Raw genomic sequence first — 26,285 nt, 5'->3', positions numbered from 1 at the left:
CAGATTCTTTGCCATTTAAGCCACCAGAGAAGCCCCATAGGGCAGGGCTTCTCCAGATCTGCTTTTGGGGCAACCCCTGTCCTAGAATATTCTGGGAACTGTTTAAGAGAGCAGGTTTCCCACCCCAGCCCCGGAGTTTCTGATTCATTAGGTCTGAGAGGTGGGGATGAGAGATGGGGCTTCTTACTTGCCTGTTCTCTCACATTCTAAACTCATGCCTGCTTCTGGACACCCAAGCCCTCATCTTCACTAACTGGCCACTTCTGCTTCTCCAGGAAGCTTGCCTTGTCCTTCCTACTCAAACAGCTTTTCTTCTATCTGTGACAACGACCACTGCTTGCTGTCTGCACTTATTCAGTTCCCCACTGATAGCCTATGCATTCCCCTGTCCTCTGTGTACATCTCATCTCTATAATTATTTTGTTAGGTCAGGAACTCTCATTATAGATCAGTCACTCAGCACTCAGCCAAGTCCCCTGTCTGCACTGTTGGGCTCTCACTACCAAACAAGTATTTCCAACCTTTCAGAGCCCAAAGATCCTTTTGTCATCAAAGAACTTTACAATCTCTACCTGAAATTTGCTTTCATTTTAGTTTTTGTGTGACTTCCCTGGTGGCACAGACAGTAAAGAATCTGCCTGCAATGCAGGAGACCTGGGTTCAATCGCTGGGTCAAGAAGATCCCCTGGAGAAGGGAATGGCAACCCACTCCAGTATTCTTGCCTAGAGAATTCCATGGACAGAGGAGCCTGGTGGGCTACAGTTCATGGGATCACACAGAGTCAGGCACAACTGAGCGACAAACACTTAGCAATCATGGATTGAGAAAATGCCTAGTAGCAAAATCCTATTGTGAAATCAGTAATGTCTTTAGACAAATTTATAATATATCTATCTTAAAAGTAACTGCCACGACTTCCCTGGTGGTCCAGTAGTTAAGACTTTGCCTTCCAATGTGGGGCATTTTCGTTTGATCCCTGGTCAGGAAGCTCAGATCCCCCATGCCTCATGGCCAGGAAAACCAAAACATAAAACAGAAGCAATGTTGTAACAAATGCAATAAAGACTTTAAAAATTATCCACATCAGAAAAATCTTAAAGTAACTGCCAAACTTTAAAATAGGGGCTCGTGTATGTATGCAGCATATAATGTGTTCCACACAGACTATGCCGGGAGGGCATTGCATACTCTGACCTCTTGATGTCAGTGACATACTTCAGGGAAAAGTATAAGGACCAGGGGGCTACTCTCGAACCTGGGTCTCTTGCGTTGCAAGCAGATGCTTTGCCATTTAAGCCACCAGAGAAGCCCCATAGGGCAGGGCTTCTCCAGATCTGCTTTTGTATAGTATACAAAGTATAAGAGAGGGGCTACTCTCTTGGCCTCAAATTTGAAGTATGATACCCAAGTAGAAGGTGTCAGGGTGTTTGGAAAACGTAAGCTCTTTCTTCAGCTAACAGCAGTAATGACAGGTCTGACCATGTCATGTTGTCATCTTCCGCATTACTCCAACAGCTCTCACTGGCTTCATCTGTTGTTCAACTCTCTGACTAAAAGTCTTTTAATCTGGGACCTGGCAGAGAATGGCTAATACCCACCAAATACTCTTTGTGCTTTCCAAGTAGCCTAGCTTCCTTTGCAGTCAGGGTGAGGCCGTGTGACTGATTCTGGCCATTTGACTCTGAGCAAAGTAATGTTATTCACTTATGGTTCCTTGTTATGACTACATTTAAAGCCACATGTTGAGATCATGAGGTTGGAGAGGGAGTCTGGATCCATAAGTCTCTGGATGGGAGCAAGTGACGTGGACCTGTAGACTCTTTGTAGGTTGTGCTAAACCACTGAGCTTTGGAGCCTTATTTGCTTCCAAGCTAGCATAGCTTTTGTTGCTGTTGTTTAGTCACTCAGTCGTGTCCGACTCTTTCCGCCCCCGTGGACTGAAGCCCACCAGGCTCCTCTGTCCATGGGATTCTCCAGGCAAGAACACTGGCATGGGTTGCCATTTCCTTCTCCAGGGGATCTTCATGACCCAGGGATTGAACCCATGTCTCCTACATTTGCAGGGGGATTCTTTACCACTGAGCCACAAGGGAAGCCCCTCTCATAGGTTAGCCTGACTAATCCATAAAGTGAAAAAGGAGCGTTTAAGGAACTGCTAATACCTAGATCCATGCACCTAGAAATAAGAGAGAAAGAGGAGAGCTTGGGTATTTGCGAATAATGAGCAGGAAGGAAAGAGGTAGGCAGGAGCTGCATCGTAGGAAGAAATGTAGGCCACAATGAGAAGTCTAGATTTTGTGCAAAGGCAACCATAAAGAGCATAAGAAGAGAACTGACATGATCTAATTTGCACTTTAGAAAAATAGCTCTGGCTGCCATGTGAAGGCTAGATTGGAAAGGGAACAAGCAAGGCTGTAGGAGCCAATTAAAAGTTTGTTGCCATTCATCCAAGACAAGAGATGCTAATGCCTTTTATTAGAAAACAGTGGAAATGGCGAGAAGCAGATGGATTTGAAGAATATTTAGAAGACAAAAATGGGTAGACCAAAAAGAGATTGGCTGTAGCAAATGAAGCAGGAATCAGAGGTAATGACTAGATCCTTTGAGTAGGTCCTGGTGGGAAAATCACTAGGCCATTCAGGTAAGACCTAAATCAAATCTCATACAATTATACGGTGGAAATGACAAATGGATTCAAAGCATTAGAACTGATAGAATGCCTGAAAAACTATGGACAGAAGTTTGTAACATTGTACAAGAGGTGGTGATCAAAACCATCCCTAAGAAAAAGAAAGGCAAAATTGTTGTCTGAGGAGGTCTTACAAATAGCTGAGAAAAGACGAGATGCTAAAGGCAAAGGAGAAAAGGAAAGATATACCCATCTGAATGCAGAGTTCCAAAGAAAAGCAAGGAAAGATAAGAAAGCCTTCTTTGATCAATGCAAAGAAATAGAGGAAAACAATAGAATGGAAAAGACTAGAAATCTCTTCAAGAAAATTAGAGATGCCAAGGGAAGATTTCATGCAAAGATGAAAACAATGAAGAACAGAAATGGTATGGATCTAACAGAAGCAGAAGGTATTAAGAAGAGGTGGCAAAAAGAACTAAACAGACATTTCTCCAAAGAAGACTTACAGATGGCTAACAAACACATGAAAAGATGCTCAACATCACTCATTATTAGAGAAATGCAAATCAAAACCACAATGAGGTACCATTACACGCCAGCCAGGATGGCTACTATCCAAAAGTCTACAAGCAATAAATGCTGGAGAGGGTGTGGAGAAAAGGGAACCCTCTTACACTGTTGGTGGGAATGCAAACTAGTACAGCCACTATGGAAAACAGTGTGGAGATTTCTTTAAAAACTGGAAATAGAACTGCCATATGACCCAGCAATCCCACTTCTGGGCATACACACTGAGGAAACCAGATCTGAAAGAGACACGTGCACCCCAATGTTCATCGCAGCACTGTTTATAATAGCCAGGACATGGAAGCAACCTAGATGCCCATCAGCAGATGAATGGATAAGGAAGCTGTGGTACATATACACCATGGAATATTACTCAGCCGTTAAAAAGAATTCATTTGAATCAGTCCTAATGAGATGGATGAAACTGGAGCCCATTATACAGAGTGAAGTAAGCCAGAAAGATAAAGAACATTACAGCATACTAACACATATATATGGAATTTAGAAAGATGGTAACGATAACCCTATATGCAAAACAGAAAAAGAGACACAGAAATACAGAACAGACTTTTGAACTCTGTGGGAGAATGTGAGGGTGGGATGTCTCAAAAGAACAGCATGTATACTATCTATGGTGAAACAGATCACCAGCCCAGGTGGGATGCACGAGACAAGTGCTCGGGCCTGGTGCACTGGGAAGACCCAGAGGAATCGGGTGGAGAGGGAGGTGGGAGGAGGGATTGGGATGGGGAATACGTGTAACTCTATGGCTGATTCATATCAATGTATGACAAAACCCACTGAAATGTTGTGAAGTAATTAGCCTCCAACTAATAAAAAAAAAATAAATTAATTAAAAAAAAAAGAAGAGGTGGCAAGAATACACAGAATTATACAAAAAAGTTCTTCATGACCCAGATAATCACAATGGTGTGATCACTTACCTAGAACCAGACATCCTGGAATGCAAACTCAAGTGGGCCTTAGGAAGCATCACTACAAACAAAGCTAGTGGAAATGATGAAATTCCATCTGAACTATTTCAAATCCTAAAAGATGATGATGTTAAAATGCTGCACTCAGTATGCCAGCAAATTTGGAAAACTCAGCAGTGGCCACAGGACAAAGATCAGTTTTCATTCCAATCCCAAAGAACGTCAGTGCCAAGTAATGTTCAAACTACTGCACAGTTGCACTCATTTCACATGCTAGCAAAGTAATGCTCAAAATTCTCAAAATTTTGAGAATTTCAAAATTATGAAATTCAAAATTGAACTTCATAATTCAAAATTATGAAGCTAGGCTTCAATAGTACATGAACCAAGAATTTTCAGATGTTCAAGGTGGATTTAGAAAAGGCAGAGATCAAATTTCCAACATTCATTGGATCATAGAAAAAGCAAGGGAACTCTAGAAAAACATCTACTTCTGCTTCATTGACTACACCAAAGCCTTTGACTATGTGGATCACAACAAACTGTGAAAAATTCTTAAAGAGATGAGAATACCAGACCACTTGACTTGCCTCCTGAGAAACCTGTATGCAGGTCAAGAAGCAACAGTTAGAACCGGACATGGAACAACAGATTGGTTTCAAATTGGGAAAGGATTACATCAAGGCTATATATTGTCACCCTGCTTATTTATCTTATAAATAGAGTACATCATATGAAATGCTGGACTGGATGAAGTATAACCTGGAATCAAGATTGCTGGGGGAAATATCAATAATGATATCTCAGATATGTAGCTGACATCACCCTCATGGCAGAAAGTGAAGAGGAACTAAAGAGCCTCTTAATGAAAGTGAAAGAGGAAAGTAAAAAGCTGGCTTAAAACTCAACAGTCAAAAAAACTAAGATCATGGTATCCAGTCCATAACTTCATGGAAAATAGATAGGGAAACAATGGATATAGTGACAGACTATTGTCTTGGGCTCCAAAATCACTGCAGATGGTGACTGCAACCATGAAATTAAAAGATGCTTGCTCCTTGGAAGAAAATCTATGACCAACCTAGACAGCAAGTTAAAAAGCAAGACATTACTTTACTGACAAAGTTTCCTCTAGTCAAAGCTATGGTTTTTCCAATAGTCATGTACAGATGTGAGAGTTGGACCATAAAGAAGGCTGAGTGCCAAAGAATTGATGCTTTTGAACTGTGGTGTTGGAGAAGACTCTTGAGAGTCCCTTGGACTGCAAGGAGATCCAACCAGTCAATCTTAAAGGGAATCAGTCCTGAATATTCATTGGAAGGACTGATGCTGAAGCTGAAGCTCCAGTACTTTGGCCACCAGATGCAAAGAGCTGATTCATTGGAAAAGACCCTGATGCTGGGAAAGATTGAAGACAGGAGAAGGGGATGACAGAGGATGGTTGGATGGCATAACCAACTCAAAGGACATGAGTTTGAGCAAACTCCAGCAGATGGTGAAGGACAGGGATGCCTGGTGTGCTGCAGTCCATAGAGTAGCAAAGAGTTAGACATGACCGAGCAGCAATGATCCTTTGGGTAATTGAAGATGCTATTCATGAAAATAAGGACTGTTGCAACCAAAATGAATTTTGGGGAGAATCCAAGACTTCTAGATATGTTAAAGTTGTGACATCCAGCAAAGCAATGGAGATGGCAAGTAGGCAATGGGATTACCCCTATCCAGTGCCCATGAATGAGGTTTGAGCTCCAAATACACTGAATGGGAAATCAGCTTGTTATATAACTGGTGATGCCCTAAACACTAATGAACTTGGGAGATAATGACGTTTAACATGGCAGACTACAAAAATAATCTCATCTGTTTAAAAAAATAGTTGTCCTTGAAAGTCTGTTGGAGTAAGGCTTTCACGGACTTAGCAGCTAACAGAAAATCAATCAGGGCAAAAGCATCAACTAGGCTTACGATGAATTCTGAGCGGGCCATGTTATGATACCTAAGTCTTATAAAAACCTGTCTTTGATTATTCCTTTCCTGCACAGGTCCATTCTATAAGGATTTCATTTGTCAAGTATTTTCATTATCTTCAACAGCAGTAGTCTCCAACCTTTTCAGCACCAAGGACTGGTTTCATGGAAGGCAGTTTTTCCGTGGACCAGGGAGATGGAGGATGGTTTTGAGATGATTCAAGGGCATTACATTTATTGTGCACTTTATTTCCATTATTATTACATCAGCTTCCATCACAGATCATCAGGCTTTAGATCCTGGGGATTGGGGAACCCTGTTCTACAGAACTGCATCCTTTGGTTAATTTTATTAATATTTAAGGTGATTGCTGTTTCTTTCTCACTCCCTAACTCCTTTCATGCTAGTCCCCACTTTCACCAGCCTCTAAAGGCAGCCATCCCCACCCCGCTCTATGCAACGTCCAGCAGACTCAGTTCTTATTCAGTATTGCTTCCTCTCTGGAGGAAGGCAGCATCTGGCATCCTAATTATAGGACACGTTTTGTAGTCTGTGAATGAGGCACAATCAGAGCTCTTGCCCTTCCCTTTGGGGAGGACAGAGCTTGTCTGGTGCTTGTAGGAACTGCAAGCACGCAGCAGCTGTATGTAGACTCCCGTAGCTGAGTTCATGGCCAGTGAAGGCTCTGAAGTTGAGTTGCCCTCGAGGCTTCTAGCCTAGCTGAACTCTTCTGCAGGATAAGGTCTTCCTTTTAACCATTCTCCCCTTTGACCATTCCTTTCATGGGAAGCTTTACTGAACTTTCCTGGGCGGATCCCAAAGCTAGAAACCTTAGTGAATGGCTTTCAAACCATGATTTCTATTTTCTGGCCTGCAACTAAACATATTTTCTTGAATCAAAAATGCTATCAATTGAATAATGTTGTAAGGGTAAAAAAAAAAAAAAAAGAAACATAACTGTATATAACCATATCAATAATGTGACATAAAGAAGTCCTTGTGACCCAGCGGTTAAGATTTCCTCTTCTAATACAGGAGGTGCAGGTTCAACCCCTGGTTGGGAAACTAAAATCCTCCATGCCTTGTAGCCAAAAACCAAAACATAAAACAGAAGTAATTGTGTTGTGACAAATTCAATAAAGACTTTAAAAATGGTCTACATCATAAAAAAAAACTTAAAATATGACATATCCTGGGTTCAAAATACTAAAGTGTGTGTGTGAGGGGATGAAGGGGTTACATCTTGGATTCTAGTAATTACAGGTTTTCCTGAAAGGGAGTAGAAAGAAATGCCAGTTTCTATGGAGAAAGTATTCTATTCCCTTTATTTTTGTTTCTTCATCTGTAAAATGGATATGAGTAAGGTAGGTAGACAACTACATAGGGTGAAGGATTTCCTCAAGCAAATTCAATCAAAATAAATGGAAAAGGCAAAATGAATAAGAAATTGATGAGATTGTTTATTGAAAATCTTTCCTTGATGTAGTAAAACTTTTGGGGAATGGATAGGATTTTTTCTTTAATTCAGGGCTGATGAAAAACCTTTTGTTGTTGCCTTTGTTGTTTTGAAACTTCTATGGGGAAACAAATAACTTACAAAACCTATTATCAGCCTTTCCTGCAGTAGTTGGTAAGCTTCGGATAGTGAAAATGACTGATACTGAGTGACTGGTGATATTTCTGAACCTGATTCCCAGACAGCAAACAGAGGTATAGACAATCTGGAGCAAATGTAGTAGTAGCAGGCCAAAAGTTTTCATTTTGATAAAAGTAGGTCTTATTAGTATCTATTAAAAAAATAATGTGTGTCAAGCCCAATTTCTAATATCAGTGTTTTAGCACAAAGCCAAAGGTGATTAAGCTTTTTAAAAGTGAGTTGACTTAAAATATACTGCATTTAATAAAACAAATAATATTAGGGTACAGCAAGAATCAGAACGGTGACTCAAGAATGCTTGCAATTTGGGGAAAACTGATGTAATTAAATGATTTAAAGACACATTAACCCTAGACTATTTCTTCTATGGTGGTTATTGTTTAACTCAGTGTCTGATGGTAAATTGTTTTTGTGAGTTTATACTATTTGTCCTCAGAGGGGAGTGCTTTAAAAACCCACCAAACTTTCTTACATTCTAATTAATTCTAATGTCAGGATAGTGTACTATTTATCAAGAATCTAAGTGTAGATTAAATTTAGTTTTATAGGATTCCCCCCTCCCCTGGCCCTGACCAACTGATACGCTTTGTAGAGAACTGTATGTGAAGGGAAAATAATTCTCTAGTAACCACTTTTTCCTGTTTATAGTCCCACTTGAATCTTCTTTCCATTTTTAAATTCAACATGTTTTCTCTAGGCACAGGAAGCTTGCGTGTGTGACTTCTTGCTAAGTTGCTCACTTACTTCCAGACACATACACATGTATTTACACACATATAACACACACTCACTATTTCATCCAGTTACCTCTAATTCCCTAATCTCAGCTCAATGAACTCTACCTGCTCAGGGACAAGGTCGCATCTCTCTGTCTTGCAGTCACACAGTACCCTCGTCTTTTGTGGCACTTATCATGATTGGTGAATATGTACCTATTTCTATCAGTGTGTGCTTAAAATCTCTCAGCTAAAGTTTAGGAATTCCCCTAAATCAATTAAGAATATGTTCATGATATTAGAGATAGGAACAATTTCTTAAAGAGAATGCAAAAAGCAGAAACCATGAAATAAAAACTAATTAATGGATTATTAAAAATAAATAAATTTAAAAAATAATAGTAAAATAAAATCTCTCAGCCTCACTAGAATGCAAGTTCCAAGAGGAAAGGGATAGATGTCTAGGTTTTACTCACCTGGTACAAAACAAAAAGTTCAATAAGTGTTTTTTTTTTGTTTGTTTGTTTCAATGAATAGCTGTTTGAAAAGTAAAAGTGTTAATTGCTCAGTTGTGTCCGGCTCTTTGCAACCCCATGAATTGTAGCCTGCCAGGCTTCTGTTTAACTGACCCCTAATAATAATAATGGAATTTGCTAAAGATGGGGTTTAGTTGAGTTCATTAAAATGTAAAAGAAAAGAACTAGAGTTAATTGAAAATGTGAGCCAGGCAGGATGGAGTAAATTTGGGAATAAGAACAAAATTTGTTAAACTGTAATTAACCCATTATCTTAGACCCATGGTCCAACGTAGAATAATCGTCCCTCCACACACCCCCATTTAGAGGAAATCCTGCCCAGTGGAAAAGTGATATTAATACCCGAGAAGATTACTGCTACAAGCCAGAGGTGATCTGAGTGTTAATTAGCAAAATCAAATAATCCCCAAGTTTATTGTTAGTGGGAGGTGCCATGGTGAAAAATTAGAATGAGAGGGAGACTTTACAACTGGAAGGACCTTGGAGAGTTGCTTCAGATATGCCCCTCCCTTTCTGAAAGCAGTTAAAACCACACCTCAGATAAAAGGATTACACAATCCCCCTTTGGTTCCTGTTCTACTTTTGGAAAGAAGTAACTTATCTGAAGCAAAGGGGAAGCCATGGGTCAAGGAGTTTGTCCATCTTGGCCCCTCCAGCCCATTCCTTTGGGCTTCCGCCAGAGCACAGCCTGGGGCCTACAGCTCTGGTCCTTGGGTCCCTGCCCGACAGTCTCCAGGGCTTCTTCCTCTCAGCATCATAAATAACCTTCATAGGCTACCTGGCCCTTGTCATCTCTACACCCTCACCTTTTGCTACTTTGTCTCCTGCCTCATGGCCTCTCTGGGAGAGTCCCGTGAATTTTGTTTCTAGAAGCAGTTCTTCTACCTGGAACACCCTCTTACAACCTTCTACCTAGCTAATAGTGTCTATATACGCATACACATATATGTATACACACACATACAAACATATTTTCTTTCTTTAAAAAAAAAAATCTTTGTTTTGTATCCGAGTGTAGCCGATTAACCATGTGCTCCACCTCCCACCCACTTCACCTGAGGGACCTGCGCTGGTGGAGACAAGACTGTCATCCCTCCAGCCATCCAGCACCTCCACGCCTGGTTGCATTTCCTCCCTGTGACTCTCGCCTGTGCCAGCAGCGTGGGGAGCTTAGAAGCTGACCTCTGGGGTCACTGCAGTTGGTAGTCAGAGAAGACAGCCTGAGGACTCTTCCCCACAGGATGCTTGTTGTTGTTTTTTTCCCCCCAAACTTTAAACTTTTTATTTTGTATTAGGGTATCGCTGATTAACAGTGTTGTGATAGTTTCAAGTGAACAGCAAAGGGTCTCAGCTACACATAGGCATGTATCCATTCTCCCCCAAACCCCACTCCCATCCAGGCTGCCACATAACATTGAGAAGAGTTTCCTGATGTACAGTAGGTCCTTGTTGGTTATCCATTTCAAATATAGTAGTTAAGCGTATTGTTTTCTGAATCATTGAAATGTCTTGCCCCTTTACCCATAACTACTTTAAGATGGATTTCCTACAAACAAGAACAATTTCTCATATAAGCGCCATATATTTATCATCATCAGGAGATTTAACATTACTAAAATCCTGTTTCTAATCCACACTTTATGTTTAAATTTTCCCCATTGTCCAGTAATGTCTTTTATACCTCTTTGATTTCCCCCTGTCCAGGAGCCAATCCAGGATCACATGTTACATTTTAACCTTCTTTAATCAGAAACAGTTCCTCTGCTTTTTCTTTGACCTTTGACATTTGAAAAACCTAAGTCAGTTATTCTGTAGACTAGCCCCCAGTTTGAGATTCTTCATAGCTTCCCTGTTACTTCCACAGAAGCGATGTCCTCCTCAGTATGTTGTGTCAAGGGGCTTAAGATATAAAATTATCCCCAAATAGGTGATGTTTGCTTTGATCTCTTGGAGAAGGTGGTGTCTGCCACATTTCTCCACTACAAAGTTATTCTCTCTTTTAAAACCATTGTAATTAATAATTTGAAGGAAAGAGACTTTGAAGCTATGCAGATATTCAGCTCCTCATCAAGCTTTCATCTACTAATTTGACATCCATTTTGGATCTGCTTTATTTTTATGGAAGCTTAGTTAACATTGTTAATAAAAAAAGGAATGTGATATGATAAATGGACTTTCTAAATTACCTTACCTAAAATACCTGCATCTCCCATGTCAATCCAATCTTCCTTTATGAAGATCTTATCACATAAAACTGAGAGATGTCTCATATGTATGGCATTAGCCAAGGCAAGATTTCTCATTTTCATTTTCTATTCTATTCATGAATGATCTTTTCATTTCCTTTTCTTTTATACTAATAATATTTTTTTAAAAGAATCCATGAAAGGGACATTTATTTTAATAATGAGGAAAAAGATATATATTATTATTTCAAGCTTACCAGCTGTCAAAATATTGCTTTTGGTCACATCATGATGGGCATCAGTAATTGCATTTACTTTTTCATGCTTGATACAAGGGCTCACTTAAGTCTCTGAAGAGCTTCTTGCAGCCTTGGGGCCTATGAATTGGAAATCATTTGGATTGATTAAAGTCATGAGGAGAATTAGGATAAGGGTCAGATCATAGGAGCATCAGGAAGATAAAATATTACCATTTAAACGAGAAATGGAACTTTTTCTCCTTTAGTGAATCCCATTTTCAATGACAGATGGGGTTGGTCACCGTGAGATTAATAATACCTGACATTCACTCATCCATTTATTCAAAAGAAAATCATCCTGCAAGCCTACTAGGTGAGAAGAAAACTCTGTACAACTTCTAGCCTTTTAAATTATGTATTTGAATAGATTCTTCTGGATCTCTAAGCAAAATATGGCCAAAAGGAACCTTGGAAGCTTGATTATAGGTTCTATTAACATGTTATTGACTAGGGGATTTTTGCAGAAATTAACACCTATGGCCAGTGATTTGTTATGTAAGTGAATATTGAAAAGTCTCTGGTCAATAATGTTTGGGTAAAAAAGATGTATTAATATGTCTCTAGTCAATAAGTTGTTAGAAGAGCTCAGAACCTGGAATACCCTAGAAAAAGCAGCCTGCTTCCTCCATCTCAGACTAAGCACTCAATTTTAGAAACCACCAAATGGAAAGGAGAGAAAGAAACCCCTGCCCCTGACAACCAAATCAGAAAAAGCCTGCATGTTCAGAGAACCACATTTAGTGAAGTCCACTCACCTCAGGCCCAAATTTCCTAGAAATAAACTTTCTCCTTTGTTTCACCAATTACCCTCATGTGAGGTTCTGACCACTGATGAGCTTCTCTGAAATATCATCAGTATCAAAAACAGAGAGAGAAAACCTAAAGAATAAATATCTTTCCCCTTAAGACACATCACCACTTACTTCATATACTTACTGTCAACAATTTGTTCCTCACAAAAAGCTTGTGAAAAAAGTTGAGTAAGACTAGATCTCCTCATATTCTGGTGAGGAAACTCAACACGAGAAAGGTGAAGGGACAGTTTGGAGTCAGGGATGAATCAGAGCTAGAATTCTGGTCCCTGGGGTCACAGTCCTCCTGGCTATACTTTTGTCCCAGTGAGGTCATCCACAGCCTCCCCATACCACCCACCAGCTTAAATGCTTTCACAGTACTTTTATTTATGTGATTTTTTAAATTATTTTTTTAATTTGGCTGTGATGGGTCTTTGTTACTGCTCGCAGGCTTTCTCTAGTTGTAGCAAGCAGGGGCTATTCTCTAGTTGCGGTGTGCAGGCTCATCACTGCAGTGGCTTTCCTTGTTGCAGAGTGCAGGCTGAGTAGTTGCGGGACACAGGCTTAGTTATTCCCCGGCATGTGGAATCTTCCTGGACAAGGGATCGAACCTGTGTCCCCTGCATTGACAGGCGGCTTCTTAACCACTGGACCACCAGGGAAGTCACTATTTCTGTGATTGTTTGCTTAATGTCTCTCACTCTATCATATAAGGATTATAGGAATTAAACCTATTTTTCTCACCTCATGTTCCACAGCCTACCTTGGATGGTTTTGGATGAACACGTGGACAGGCCAATATCCCACCTGTTTCTCTTAACCATAGCCGTGTCTAAGTTGATACAATACATATTTCTCCTGACCACGGTAACCTCCTGTGTCCTTTTCCAGACCGGAGCTTGCTACCAGACATGGCCCTCTCAGTGGACTCCTCTTGGCACCGGTGGCAGCAGCGAATCAGAGACTGCTTCCCCCAGTCTCCGTCCGAAGCCACGCCACTGCTGCTCCCAAAGAAGGAGACGCCGAGCTGCAACCTTGCGCAGCAGCGGGTCGTGTTCCCCAACAATAACGCGTTCCACCGGGACTGGGCGAAGTTCTCCAGGCGATACTCCAGCAACAGAATCTGCACAACCAAGTACACCCTCTTCACCTTCCTGCCCCAGAATCTCCTGGAGCAGTTTCACAGGTACATGACCGCCTGGCTGAACACTGTGTACTTCAACCATGCATTTGCCACTTCGATGAACTCAGAAATGCTGCTTTCTGGGCTACCCTTCCTTTAGTATCCAAATGCATGTACCTTGGGAAGCTATGTCATTCATTCATTTGCTCATTCAATATTTATCAGATTCTACTTGGTGTTGGGTCTTGTGTTGTGTATTAGAGATATATAAGAGAGAAAAAAAAAAGTGCATTTTTCTGACTATGTTGGCTAATGAAGGAAACCAGATGTTAATTTTAGGAATTACATGCATGCTAAGTCACTTCAGTCATATCTCTTTGTGACCCTGTGGACTGTAGCCTGCCAGACTCCTCTGTCCATGGGATTCTCCAGGCAGGAGTACTGGAGTGGGTTGCCATTTCCTACCCTGGTGGATCTTCCCAACCCAGGGATTGAACCTATGTCTCTTATGTCTCCTGTTTTGGCAGTCGGGTTCTTTACCGCTAGCACCACCTGGGAAGCCCAGAAGTTATATAAATTGGTATAAGCTGTAATTTAGATAGGTACTTCCAAAGAGAGGTATGTGTTGCTATTAGAATGAATACAAGAGAAATCAGGCCTAGTTAGGAAAGTCAAGGAAGACTTCCAGGAGCAAGGGACAGTGGAAGTCTAACCTGAAAGAAAAGAATGCATTAACTAGGTGGAATGAGGTAGAGAGAAGTCAGAAAAGGGAGCCAGAAGAATGTTCTTTCAGGCAGACCTTTATGTTTGAAGGCACTGTGGCAAGAGGGAGCAAGATGTACCTTGGAAAGCTTAAAACTTGAAAGTCATTGTTTTGAGATAATATAGGCAAAATTACATTTTAATTATAAAACAAAGTATGCATCCAGACATTATCCTAAATTTTGTAATTATTAGCACCCACCATTTATCAAGCAACTACTCTACTCTGGAACCCTGTATTTCATACATAATAAATATCATCCCATGTAATATGTATAGGAAACCTTTAAAGTAGGTAGTACTATCTTCATTTTAGATGGATTTGACTTCAAAGCCCTTACCGTGACATTGGAGGTAACACTGGAAGAGAACGTCATATTAGTTAGTAAGAGCTAGTAGGAGGGTAGAAATAGTGTGTCGACTATATCTTCTCCATAGTTTTCACTTACACCTTTCTTGCCCCCTCCAGATGGGCCAACCTCTATTTCCTGTTCCTGGTGATTCTGAACTGGATGCCCACCTTGGAAGTCTTCCACAGGGAAATCACCATGTTACCATTGGCCATTGTCCTGTTCATCATCATGGTCAAGGATGGCGTGGAGGACTTCAGGAGATACCGCTTTGATAGACAGATAAACTGCTCCAACATCCAGATATATGAAAGGTAAGGGCAAGTATTCCTCTGTTTTCTCTGTGGCAAATAGATTGTGTAAACTTATCAGCATCTGCAAAAAAGCTGGCCTCTCTTCTCACGTTCATTTTTTTCAATTCACTTAATTCAGTGATACTCAACCAGGGCAATTTTCCCATGCAAGGAACTTCTGAACTGTTTTGGAGACATTTTTGGTTGCCCTATTGGGAAGGAAGGTCCTACTGGCATCTCGTGGGTAAAACCGAGGATGATGCTAAACATTTTACAATATACAGGAAAACATCCCACAACAAAGATTATGATCCTGCCGAAAATGTCACTAGTGCTGAGATTTAGAAACCTTAATTTAACTCATGTAAACACCATATTATTAAACCTAGGATGTTACATTATATTAAGAGGAGGATAGAAAGCTCAGGACTTAAACTCTAGGGATTTCCACTGTGGGCCAGAGGCTAAGACACCACGCTCCCAATGCAAAGGACCCAGGTTCAATCCCTCATCAGGGAAGTAAATCCCACATTCTGCAACTGAAGATCTTGCATGCCACGTATGAAAGTCCCACGTGTTATATGAAGATCTCGAGTTCCCCAACTCAGACCTGGCACAGCCAAATAGTAGACAGAATGATAGATAGTTTTTTTTTCTTTAAGAATTAAACTCTGAAACTGACTGAATCATCTCAGGAGACCAACTACAGGAACAGCTCTTTGAAGACTCATGGGCAATGTCTCCCAAACCAGAAAACGTATACCATTTTTAGAGCATCTGTGGCTCTTGGCTGTAAATCCTTGCCTTTAGAACTTAACCAGGTAGGTTTTAGGACCCAGAGTTGGCACACCTGTTCTGGGTTGCCAGGGGTGGAAAAGGAAGCTACCTGTGAATGACGTCTGCATTCCAACAGGTGGAGTCTCAACAAGTAGAAGGAAGTGACCCAGTGGATACACACCTGTTCTCTGCAAGCTGTTTCCTTGTCATCCTTCTCCCTTAGTGTTTATATACCGGCTTTTTATTTTTAGTTTTCCTTTTGAAAGCAGAGAGAAATTTTCAGCCAAGAAGGCAAGTCAAAGATGTCATCACTTGCTGGCAGCTGAACAATGGAAATGATCAGAAAAGAACCTCTTTTATGGGGAACTCAAGTGTCCTGCTATGAGAATTAAAGACAGGATTGAGCAGAGATGAGAAAGGAAGGCAAGAAAAGGCGGAAAAGGAAAGAAGACAAGAAACGAGTGGTGGTTTCCAACCTGCCTTTTGAAGGATGGGCCCACAAAGAGAACCCCAATAGACATTATCGTGGGAATCAAATCAAGACCAGCAAGTACACTGTGTTGTCCTTTATACCCAAGAACATCTTCGAGCAGCTGCACCGGTTTGCCAACTTCTATTTTGTGGGCATCGTGGTTCTGAATTTTATCCCTGTGCTCAATGCATTCCAGCCAGAGGTGAGCGTGATACCCATCTGTATCATCCTGGCAGTCACTGCCATCAAGGATGCGTGGGAAGACCTCCGGAGGTACAAATCTGATAAAGTGATCAATAGCCGAGAGTGCCTCGTCTATAGCAGGTAAAGTCAAACACCCGGGGAAGTCTTGACCCCAGCTCTGATCTTTCTGGGGCTGCTGCCACCGCAGCAGTTGTTCATGAAAGGATGGGATGGGAGATAGCATTATTTTATCATAGTGAGGCTGTTTGATTCCCCACAATGGGAAAAAGCAGAAAACAAAAGAAATTGAGGTTTGAGTCCATCATTTATTAAAACTTGGAGATCTTTATTTATGTGATATTTCCTTTGCTGTGTCAAACGTGTTAGATGTTTAAGAATTTTGCTTAAATTCACATTCATTTTGGTTGAGTGTGGCCATGAGCATGTTGGAGCATGTTTAGAGACCCTCAGAGAAAAGTGGCATCACTGTTTTTCAGGGGAGTAGTAGGCACTGTATTAGAGAATCAGCCCCAGACACACTGCCCACATTGAACTCTGTCTCCATCAGGCATTAACTCTGTGTGACCTTAGGCAAGTGACCTAACCTCTCTGAGACTCATTTTGTCGTCTGTAAAATTGGAACCCTTCCTGAGGTGGTCGTGAGAGTTGAGTGTAATAATCCTTGGAAAGTACTTAGCACTGCTTCTGTTGTATGACAGTCGGTACACAAGCTGTCGTGGCTTTATTTTTAGAATGTAAAACTCATATTAGCTTCATCAAGACTGCCCTTAAGCTCTCTCTCCAGTGTCCCAACCCAAACAAAAATGGCTCACCACTTGTCTTGCCATGCTATATAACATAATTTTATATATGCTGTTGTTTTAGAAATACTCCATTGCGTCAATAACCAGTCTGGGTTGTTGGGAAAAGGACATGCTCCCAATCAGTAAGGGAAGACAGTCGAGTTATCGCGTGTCTCAACTTTATGACAATTCCTGTAGCCCAGAGAGAAGCAAGGGAATGGAGTCTGGGCTTGCAGTGAGATTTCAGTGACAAAGAGTGCTTTCTGGTCTGGCAATGAGACGCCTTAGATGAGTCAGTCAATTGCAGCAGGTGAGGGCTTGACTTCCTGCCAAGTAAGAAAAGAGTCCATCTCTCTGGAGAAGCACCATCGCTCTGACTTGTTCCCTCTGATACCGTGGATCCTGGTTTAGCCGAAGCTGGTGCTGTAGCTCTGGTCCTTCTTGGGGTGAAAGGAGCTTGCTCCAGGGTGTGCCTCACCACTGTCCAGGGGCTGCTGCTTTCTAAGAAGCCCTCTTCCCTGGGGAGAAACATGTAACTTAGCGACTTAGAGCTGGCTGATGAGAGGGTTTAAGAGCCAGACTCCACTCAGAAAGTTGGAGCCCGGGGAAGCTTCTCAGGAGACCATGCAATGCAAGGGACTCAGCTGTGCCTCGGGCACCCCAAGGAGAACCTCCACACCCTCCCGCAGGGCCACAGTTGCATACCTAAAAATACTAACCTGAAGCCTTGATGTTCCCCCACCCACCCCGGCTAGATCCAACTGTTGAAAGTGATTAGCACACTGAATACCTAGAGCTGAGATTGAGTCATTCCTCAACTTTGAATAAGGAAATTATTAGGAGAGAAAAAATCGATGTTGGAGTCTGTCACTTTTCTCAAAGAGACTGTTTCTTCTTTTTTTTTTTTCTTTTTTTTTTTATTTAATTTTATTTTTTCTTTTTCCACTTTCTTTTTTTTTCATTTATTTTCACTAGCCATGGCTGATTCATGTCAATGTATGACAAGACCCACTGCAATGTTGTGAAGTGATTGGCCTCCAACTAGTGAGACTGTTTTTTTTAAAGATAGCATTGTTTCTGTCTTGTCACCAATCCACCACTCCCCCACCCCACCCCGTTACCTTTGGTTTTGTGCCTTTTTTTTTTTTCCTGTCTTTCTCCTTTGTTTCCTTTGTTGTTTTTCCCATAGAAGATGCCCTCTGACACTGGTTCTTGTGAAGCAGGGACACATGTGGACCTCAGTCAGCTTGGTCCTGCTCCCCCTGCTCTGTTCTGAGCACCCCATAAAAATGGGCCTGTTCTGGGGTAATTTCAGTGTTAGTCAGACTGACCTGTGCTGGGTGCTGGCCTGATACAGGCCAGGCTGTTGTCATAACAATCCAGAGAAAAAGACATTTATTCCAGGCCACTGGTAGAGAGGAACATAAAGGATTTTCTTTCTTTTTTTTTTAAACATATAATATCATTTTATTTATTTTTTTCTTAATACTATGATTTCAGAGATATCTTCTCAAAATTGTTACACATCAATGTTTAGTAATAATAATGTGTTTGATCATTCTTCATTATTTTGGTGAATCATAGTTTAACCCAGGGAGTATTTGAAAACCAGAATCTAAGTTCAATTTACTTCGATACTTGATTATCATAGTTGTCAGGACTTAAAAATTACTTTGGGAATGCTTATATCATGCTATATGTACCGGAGAAGACTTTTTGGTTATTGATAATATAAATACGAATTCTTATTTTTTCAATGAACTGTAGTTAATTTACAATGTGTTAGTTTCAAGTATACAGCAAAGTGATTCAATTATACATATCTATATATTCTTTTTCAGATTCTTTTCCATTAATAGATTATTACAAGATGTTGAGTATAGTTACCTCTGTTATACAGTAGGCTCTTATTGTTTACATAAGGTAGTTTTGTGGTAGTATTTCCCAAAGTGTGTTCAGTGAAATAATAGTGACAAGAGATGGTCTCTGGAAAAAAAAAAATCATGAACAGAGAAATGTACACTGGCCCTCCTAGACCCATGGTTCATGAAAGACTAAGAAAAGATTACAACAAACCTATTCATCTTTGATTAACTTGGTGTTCCAAACTTGTAAAATCTTGGAAAGACTTTATAGTATCTCAATTTGGGAAATTTTAATTTTTCCAGTATTATAAAGTAATTGACTATAAGAACCAGACAAGTGATTGAATGGAATAGACTGGATATAAAAAGGAAAGCAATATTATTGACGTACTGATTGATGGCCACTGATGCTTGACATCAATGCTAGGATGCAATAGGGAGTGGTGGGAACTGTGGCAAGCTGAGAGATGTGGGCATGCATTCATCTCAGGAGACAGAACTGGCCACTGAGCTCCAGCTGGTTACCACGTGGGAAAACAGGCCTAATGTTGCCAGATTGTCTGAATTTTATTAGGGGAGCTAGAAGTTAATAGTTTTATTTGGAATGGGGGCTGTCCTGTGGCTTTGTTTCTTTGTGCTAAGTCTTTGTTGCTTTGCATAGGCTTTCTCTAGTTGTGCCAAGCAGGGGCTACCCTTCATTTTGATGTGCGGGCTTCTCATTGTGGTGGCTTCTCTTGTTGCAAAGCACAGGTTCTAGGGGCACAGGCCTCGGTAACTGCAGCCCACAGGCCCAGTAGCAGTGGCTCTGGGCCCTAGAGCATGCAGGCTCCAGTGTTTGTGGCTCGTGAGCCCTAGAACACACAAGCTTCAGTAGCTGTGACAGGCAGACTTAGTTGCTTCTTGACATGTGGACTCTTCCCTGACCAGGGACTGAACCTGTGTCCCCTTCACTGGCAGGTAGATTCTTATCCACTGTGCCTCCAGGCAAGTCCTGAAAGTGACCTGACTTTTAAGTGTTGACAACTGATACATTTTTTTTCCAAACACTTCAAACCTATTTTATTTGACCTAAAATCCTTACTTTGCCTTTGAGCCCCCTATTTTGTAACTTTTGCTTTATAATATCATAGGAAGTTGGAATCACTGCAAAAGAATAATTAGATTCCCCTTTTGATATTTATCTTCAGTGAGGGAACATCTCTATAGAGAGGTGATATGAACTTGAAGCAAGAACACAGGCCTTGGCGTCAGAAGGCCTATACTCTAGGCCCAGATCTGTATCTACTGTAACTACTAGTGGTAGCTTAGAAAAGTCCTTGAAATCTCTGGGTCTCAGCTTCTACTTTCATAAAACCTGGGAGTCAGACTAGATCTTGTCCTATGGGATGAACTTTGAAAGAACAGAACCCACAGCCAATTAAATCTGGAAAATAGTAATTACTTTATAAATCTCTTGAGTCAAACAAATGAACATTAATAATAAAGATTCTGGGAGAACCTTCAGTAAGGAACTATCCGACTTTATTGAACTGTTGTGTCAGTTGAGATACTCTTTACCACAAGAAGTGGAAACCTCAACTTAAACAGTTTTAAACAATGAAGAGATTTTGTTTCCTAAGTCACTACAAATGTCCTGAGGTGGGCAGGTGATCAGGCATAGTTCAGTCAGTCAATCAGTGGCGTATAGCTGCAGCACTTAGCTGTCCTTTTCATTTGGTCCCCCTCTATGTCATCTTCACCCTCAAGCAGATTTCCCTCATGGTAATGAGATGACTGCAGCAGCTCCAGCCCTCACGTCTACATAAAATAACCCACAAAGGGTGAAACAAAAGGACTTTTGGAGGCATTCTCAGAAGGTTCAGGAAGTTTACTCCCCAGATCTTCTTCACCTCTTAGTAACCCCAATGGGTCCCATGCCCATCCCTCAACCAATCCTTGTGAGCAGGAGCTGCGATTATTCTAATTAGGTTATACCTGAGTCACAGAGCCCAGGAAGAAGGTTCACCTCCCTGAAAGCATCCCAGGGAAGGTGAAAAATCCTCCTGAAAACATGAGTTATTTCCAAGAGAAGGGGGAGCAGATATTGGAGAGGCAGCCTCCATGTCCTCAGTACCATCACCTTAAAATATTTCTGAGCTTCAAGTCCTTGTGAATTATTTTCCACATGTTAACAGGAACAGAAATGCTTTGGAACATTCTGTAATGTAAATCCCTAAAGTTCTTCCAACCCTGAAGTGGATTAATTCTATGAAAGGCCCCAGAATAGCAAGCCAGAAAATGTTAGATAAATAACTGATGGTGAGGAGCATTCACTTCTACCATTCAATGGTATATGACAGAATTTCAGGCAAAGAATACAAGATCTGAGAGGACATTTTTTTTCCTAAGAAACACTATAAAAGCTTATATCTCAAGTTCTAGTTCTATCCATTTTGTCTCCAATTCACACATTTGAGAAACTGATGTCAAATGTCTTCATTTTTGTGTAGTTGAATACTAGGACCTTTCGAATTTTGCTCCTCCTAATCCCATGCATCATCCAGCCTAGACTTATTTATACTGTGAGAAAATCTTTTTGCAAACAGCAGAATCCTTGTTAACAGAATTACAATCCTGTTAGAGCATTTTCTTTTAATATAGCCACTGTGCTTGTGGTCTTAAGGTGACCCATTAATCAGATTTATGGAATGACTTCAAGGAGAGATTAGCTTCAGAATTGTATTAGCTTAGTTTCTCCCAGGGCTCAATTTAATGAATCTAGAAACCATACCCAGCAAGAGATTTGTAATTTTCCATCAAGCTTAATACATTTTTATTGGTATTCAGAAAACAGGCAATAAGGAAGCAGAAGTGGGAAGCAAAAAAATCCGTGAAGGTTTTTGTCACCATATTGTAATGCAGTAAAAGCCTTTCGGTGTTTCAGCAGCCAGGCACACACTTATTCATCTCTTCAGCAGGACTGAAGTAGAGACCAAGTGCATGTGCGTGAACATGGAAGACCCTTTGAGCCCTCGAAGGGCTCTCGGTCCACAGATCATGAGGAACTGGTCAACAACTACAGTGTCCCCTGCCTTGGATAGAGGGTCACAGTCATGCATGGGCTGCAGTGACACATCTGCCTGCCAAAAACATCAGAGCCAGCCGAGGGAAGCCTTCCCTGAAGAGGTGACATTTCAGGAGGTCACTGAAGGATGAGCAACTTTCAAACAGGCAGAGAAAACACGTCAGCTCACAGCCTGACATATCACCCAAAGGTTGTACATGTGACTTATTCTGGTACCAAAAGACCAGGATCAAGAGATGTCAGGAGCTTAGGTGAGAAATGGTTCCAATTAGAAAGTTTTATTTCATTTTATTGGCCACATTTGAGCAAGCTCCATGAGTTGGTGATGGACAGGGAAACCTGGCGTGCTGCAGTTCATGGGGTTGCAGAGTCGGACACGACTGAGCGACTGAGCTGAACTGACCACACTGTGTGGCTTTCGGGACCTTAATTCCCTGACCAGAGATCAAACCTGACCAGAGATCAAACCTGCGCCCAGAGCAGTGAAAGCTCTGAGTCCTAACCACTGGACTGACAAAGAATTCCCTGGAAACTTTTAAATTCTGACTTTTTACCAAAACTTGGAGATGCTCTTTTCTATCAGTTGGTTGCTATGACACAAAAAGAATTCCCAGTGCTACAGGATTGTGGCCAGTCTTCTGACAGCATGGTCATGAGGGACCAGTCACAGTGAGCTCTGCTGGAGAAGGCAGATGCCTGGCCTGAAGCCTGGTTTTATTTGTATGTCAGTTTCCTTCCATGCCGGAGCCCCCCTGGAAACCCAGAGAGTGAGGAGACCAGAGATCCTGATCCTGGGTCTGTCACTATTAACTCCATGTGGCCCCATTTGCCTCATCTCCAGTAATCATAGTCCCTCTACAGTAAATTTTGTGAAAAGCTTGAAAGCAACAGAGCTATAGGAACAGCTAGACAGTGCAGTGCCAGAGGAGAGTGCATAAAGTGACCTCAACAAGGATGTTTAAAATTTGACATCTTACTGGACGCTTGGAGTCAAGGACTTCAGTGTCACACGTGGGCTTGTTTCAGAACTGCCACTTCCTAAATGTGTGGGCATTTGTAGTTACTTGATCCCTGAAGCCTCCAATTCATCTTCTGTAAGATGGGACCAGTATTAGCACCTGTCTCCCAGGGTCATGTGGATTGAATGAAATAATCCTTGTAAACTGTTAACTCAATGTCTGCACTATAATTATCACTACATTATTTTTTTTTTAATTTCCAGTCACTTCAACTCTACTTTTTTCAAAGCCAGGTCCAATCTGAACCTTCATTTTCCTTGCTACATTCTCCACCCATACAACTGAGGAATTGCCTGTTTTATTGGCATAGGTCACAGGCATTCACTGAATCACATTTTCCATTGGGCAGGGTAACCATGTTTTAAAAGCAGAACCTGTGTTCTCTTCTCTCATTTCTCTTTTATGTGGCAGGACTTAAAATCTGAATTTGGGAAACCCTTCTAGAATTTGGACCTCTCTCCCCCAAACCCTTTCCATAGCACTCCTGAGTACATGCAGACTGAGATTTAGATTATACAAGGGATTTAGGGGGCTTCATCTGTCCTAGAGCCCAGGCCAATTATCCCAACCCAACTTCTAACACATGGTGTTCTACATTAGAATATCATATTTGTGTGGCTCTTAATATTAAGAGCTGTTTGATCCCCGTGCTATTATTATTTTCCTCCATATACCATCCCTCTGGTAGACCCAAAAGCGATGGGATGATGGACAGGGTAGAATCGAGGCTTTATCAGGGTCATCCTAACATCAAAATACACTCATAAATTCTTCACCCTAAAGCTACTTTCCTGGGTTTGCTGCAAGTGTTATACGAAGTAATGCGTGTAAAATGCTCAGTATAGTGGCTGGCATTCAGTAGCCATCAGCAAATGTTGGCTAAGGTATTACTAAGGATAGTCCTATAATCTTGATAGCCAGGAGTCACCATAAGCTTGATCCAAGTGAAGTGACAGTCAGTTAGTCGTGTCCTACTCATTGCTACCCCATGGACTGTATAGAATTATCCAGGCCAGAATACTGGAGTAGGTAGCTGTTCCCTTCTCCAGGGGATCTTCCCAATCCAGGGATCAAACCCAGGTCTGTCACATTTCAGGCAGATTCTTTACCAGCTGAGCCACCAGAGAAGCCCAGGGGTGTAAGAAAGATAGACCATTGGCTGGGGATTTGAACTGCATGGAAGAAGACAAACTCTTCATCATAAAGCTTGAATCCAAGCTCTAATAACAAAGCAAAATGGGTCTGGGGGAAGAATCTGAAAAATGCACATAACAGAGAAATATAGTGTCATTTGAGGCATGACTATTAAACGTGCCACTGGCTGGAGTTGACAGACCAGCAGACCGCTGCATCCACCCTGCAGCTCTTTGCTCTGCATTTGGCACTAGCCAAATAGACGCCCTCTCTGAAGCATTGGTTTTGCAAGTGCCCACCCCACTCCCACAGCCTCACCCTGCACTCACAGTAGGCCATAAACTATTTGGGCCAATTCAGCTTATCATGACAGGTTTGAATGCATTAGGTTCTCCCCCAAACTCAGTGGGTAGAAGAATCATAAAACAAGAATCCTGGTGTCCCCAAACCTCTGGACTCCTGTCAACAGGCATGATTTGTATCTGAGCGTATGACCATTTATAGCCTCTGTCTCGCCATGATGGAGCTCACAATTCCAAAAGCTGAGGCTCCTGTTCTCAACCCCTGTTCTTGGTTTAGTTTATGTCACCAGATGCTGAGGCTTCATCTGCTTTGTATTCACTTTCCAACAGAACCAAAAGACCACGTGGGGCCGTCATTCCTGTGTCCTGGTAGATGTACCTGTGTGACCTTACACAAGTTGGATAACCCTTCTGGGCCTAAGTTTCCTCATCTGTGAAGCAGAGATAGCAGTAATAATGCAATAAAAATAGGCAGCTAAATGGTAATATAGGTTAAGTGCTGTAGGCCTTAGTTTTTTAGGAAACCAACAAATTGTCTTTCAGAGTGGCTGTTCCATTTACCATTCAGAATGGCTGTTCCATTCCTACAAACAATATATGAGAGTGCCTGTTGCCCAGCCTCCTCCTGTTTAAAAAAAACAAAAAAACCCTTCTTTTGGGGCTTGGGGAAAATGTTTGGATTTTTAAAGTTTCTTTAAATGTGTTTGCATATTATGTGTCTGAACCCAATTCATGAAATATAATCACAGACATAAAGTGGGCATCCCAGTAGCATGAAGAAGAAAATTCTGTGTTGTTAGTGTTCAGGATTTGGATTTTCAAATAAGGATGTACGGTATCTCATTTTAATTTACATTTCTCTGATGACATATGATGTGGAGCTTTTGCATGCTTATTTGACGTCTCTATATCTTCTTTGTTGAGGTGTCTGTTTAGGTCTCTTGTCCATTTTTTAATTGGGTTGTTTGTTCCTATTGTTGAGGTTTAAGAGCTTCCCTGGTGGCTCAGATGGTAAAGAATCTGCCTGCAATGCAGGAGACCCGGGTTTGATCCCTGGAGAAGGGAATGATTACCCACTCCATAGTCTTGCCTGGAGAATCCCATGGACAGAGGAGCCTGGTGGGCTACAGTCCATGGGGGTCGCAGAGAGTTGGACACGACTGAGTGACTAACACAAGAGGTCTTGTATGTTTCAGATAACAATCCTTTATCAGATGTGTCTTTTGCAAAACACATATTTTGTCCCAGATAGTGGCTTGTGTTCTCGTTCTCTTACCATCCTCTTTCATATAACAGAAATTTTTGATTTTAATGAAATCCCAGTTATCAATTACTTCTTTCATGAATAGTGCCTATGGCATTTACCTGAAACATCATCATCATACCAAGGTCATACCAAAGGTCATCTAAGTTTTCTGCTATGTTTTCTTCTTGGAATTTTATTGTTCTGCACTTTATATTTAGGCCTGTGATCCATTTTGAGCTGATTTTTGTGAAGAGTATAAGATCTGTGTCTGGATTCTATTTTTTTCTTTTTTGTCATTTGAATGTCCACCTGTTCCAGCACCATTTGTTGAAAAGAGTATCTTTGCTCAGTTGTATCACCTTTGCTCCTTTGTCAAAGGTCGGTTGACTATAATTATGTGAATCTATTTCTGGGCTATCTATTCTGTTCCATTGATCCATTAGTCTGTTCTTTGGCCAATGCTGCACTGTCTTGATTACTGTAGCTTTATAGTAAGTCTTAAAGCTAGTTGGCCTTTTTTGGCTCTTTATATAAACTTTAGAACTATTCATAGTTTTTCAACATCCTCAAAAACTTGGTGGGAAGCCCTGATTTTAAGGATACA

At 41.2% G+C, this 26,285-nt stretch overlaps 1 protein-coding gene across 7 annotated transcripts in view; it reads left to right on the top strand.

The window, feature by feature from the left end:
- Positions 1-26,285, top strand: part of ATP10B (ATPase phospholipid transporting 10B (putative)) — a 358,643-nt gene that overhangs the window by 217,311 nt on the left and 115,047 nt on the right. For 6 of the 7 annotated variants that reach the window (XM_061151886.1, XM_061151889.1, XM_061151887.1 and 3 more), the window contains 2 exons: positions 13,180-13,474; positions 14,643-14,837. In XM_061151886.1, coding sequence (XP_061007869.1) covers positions 13,200-13,474; positions 14,643-14,837 — 470 coding nt within the window. In that variant the 5' untranslated portion in view covers positions 13,180-13,199. Of the gene's footprint in view, positions 1-13,179; positions 13,475-14,642; positions 14,838-15,735; positions 16,390-26,285 lie in introns of those variants that run through there. The other variant, XM_061151890.1, reaches the window with a different exon arrangement.

This window comes from Dama dama, chromosome 9 (genome assembly GCF_033118175.1).
Source record: "Dama dama isolate Ldn47 chromosome 9, ASM3311817v1, whole genome shotgun sequence".
Taxonomy (NCBI): domain Eukaryota; kingdom Metazoa; phylum Chordata; class Mammalia; order Artiodactyla; family Cervidae; genus Dama; species Dama dama.
Note: the sequence above shows the minus strand (reverse complement) of the source record. Positions and strands in the feature narration are given on the sequence as shown.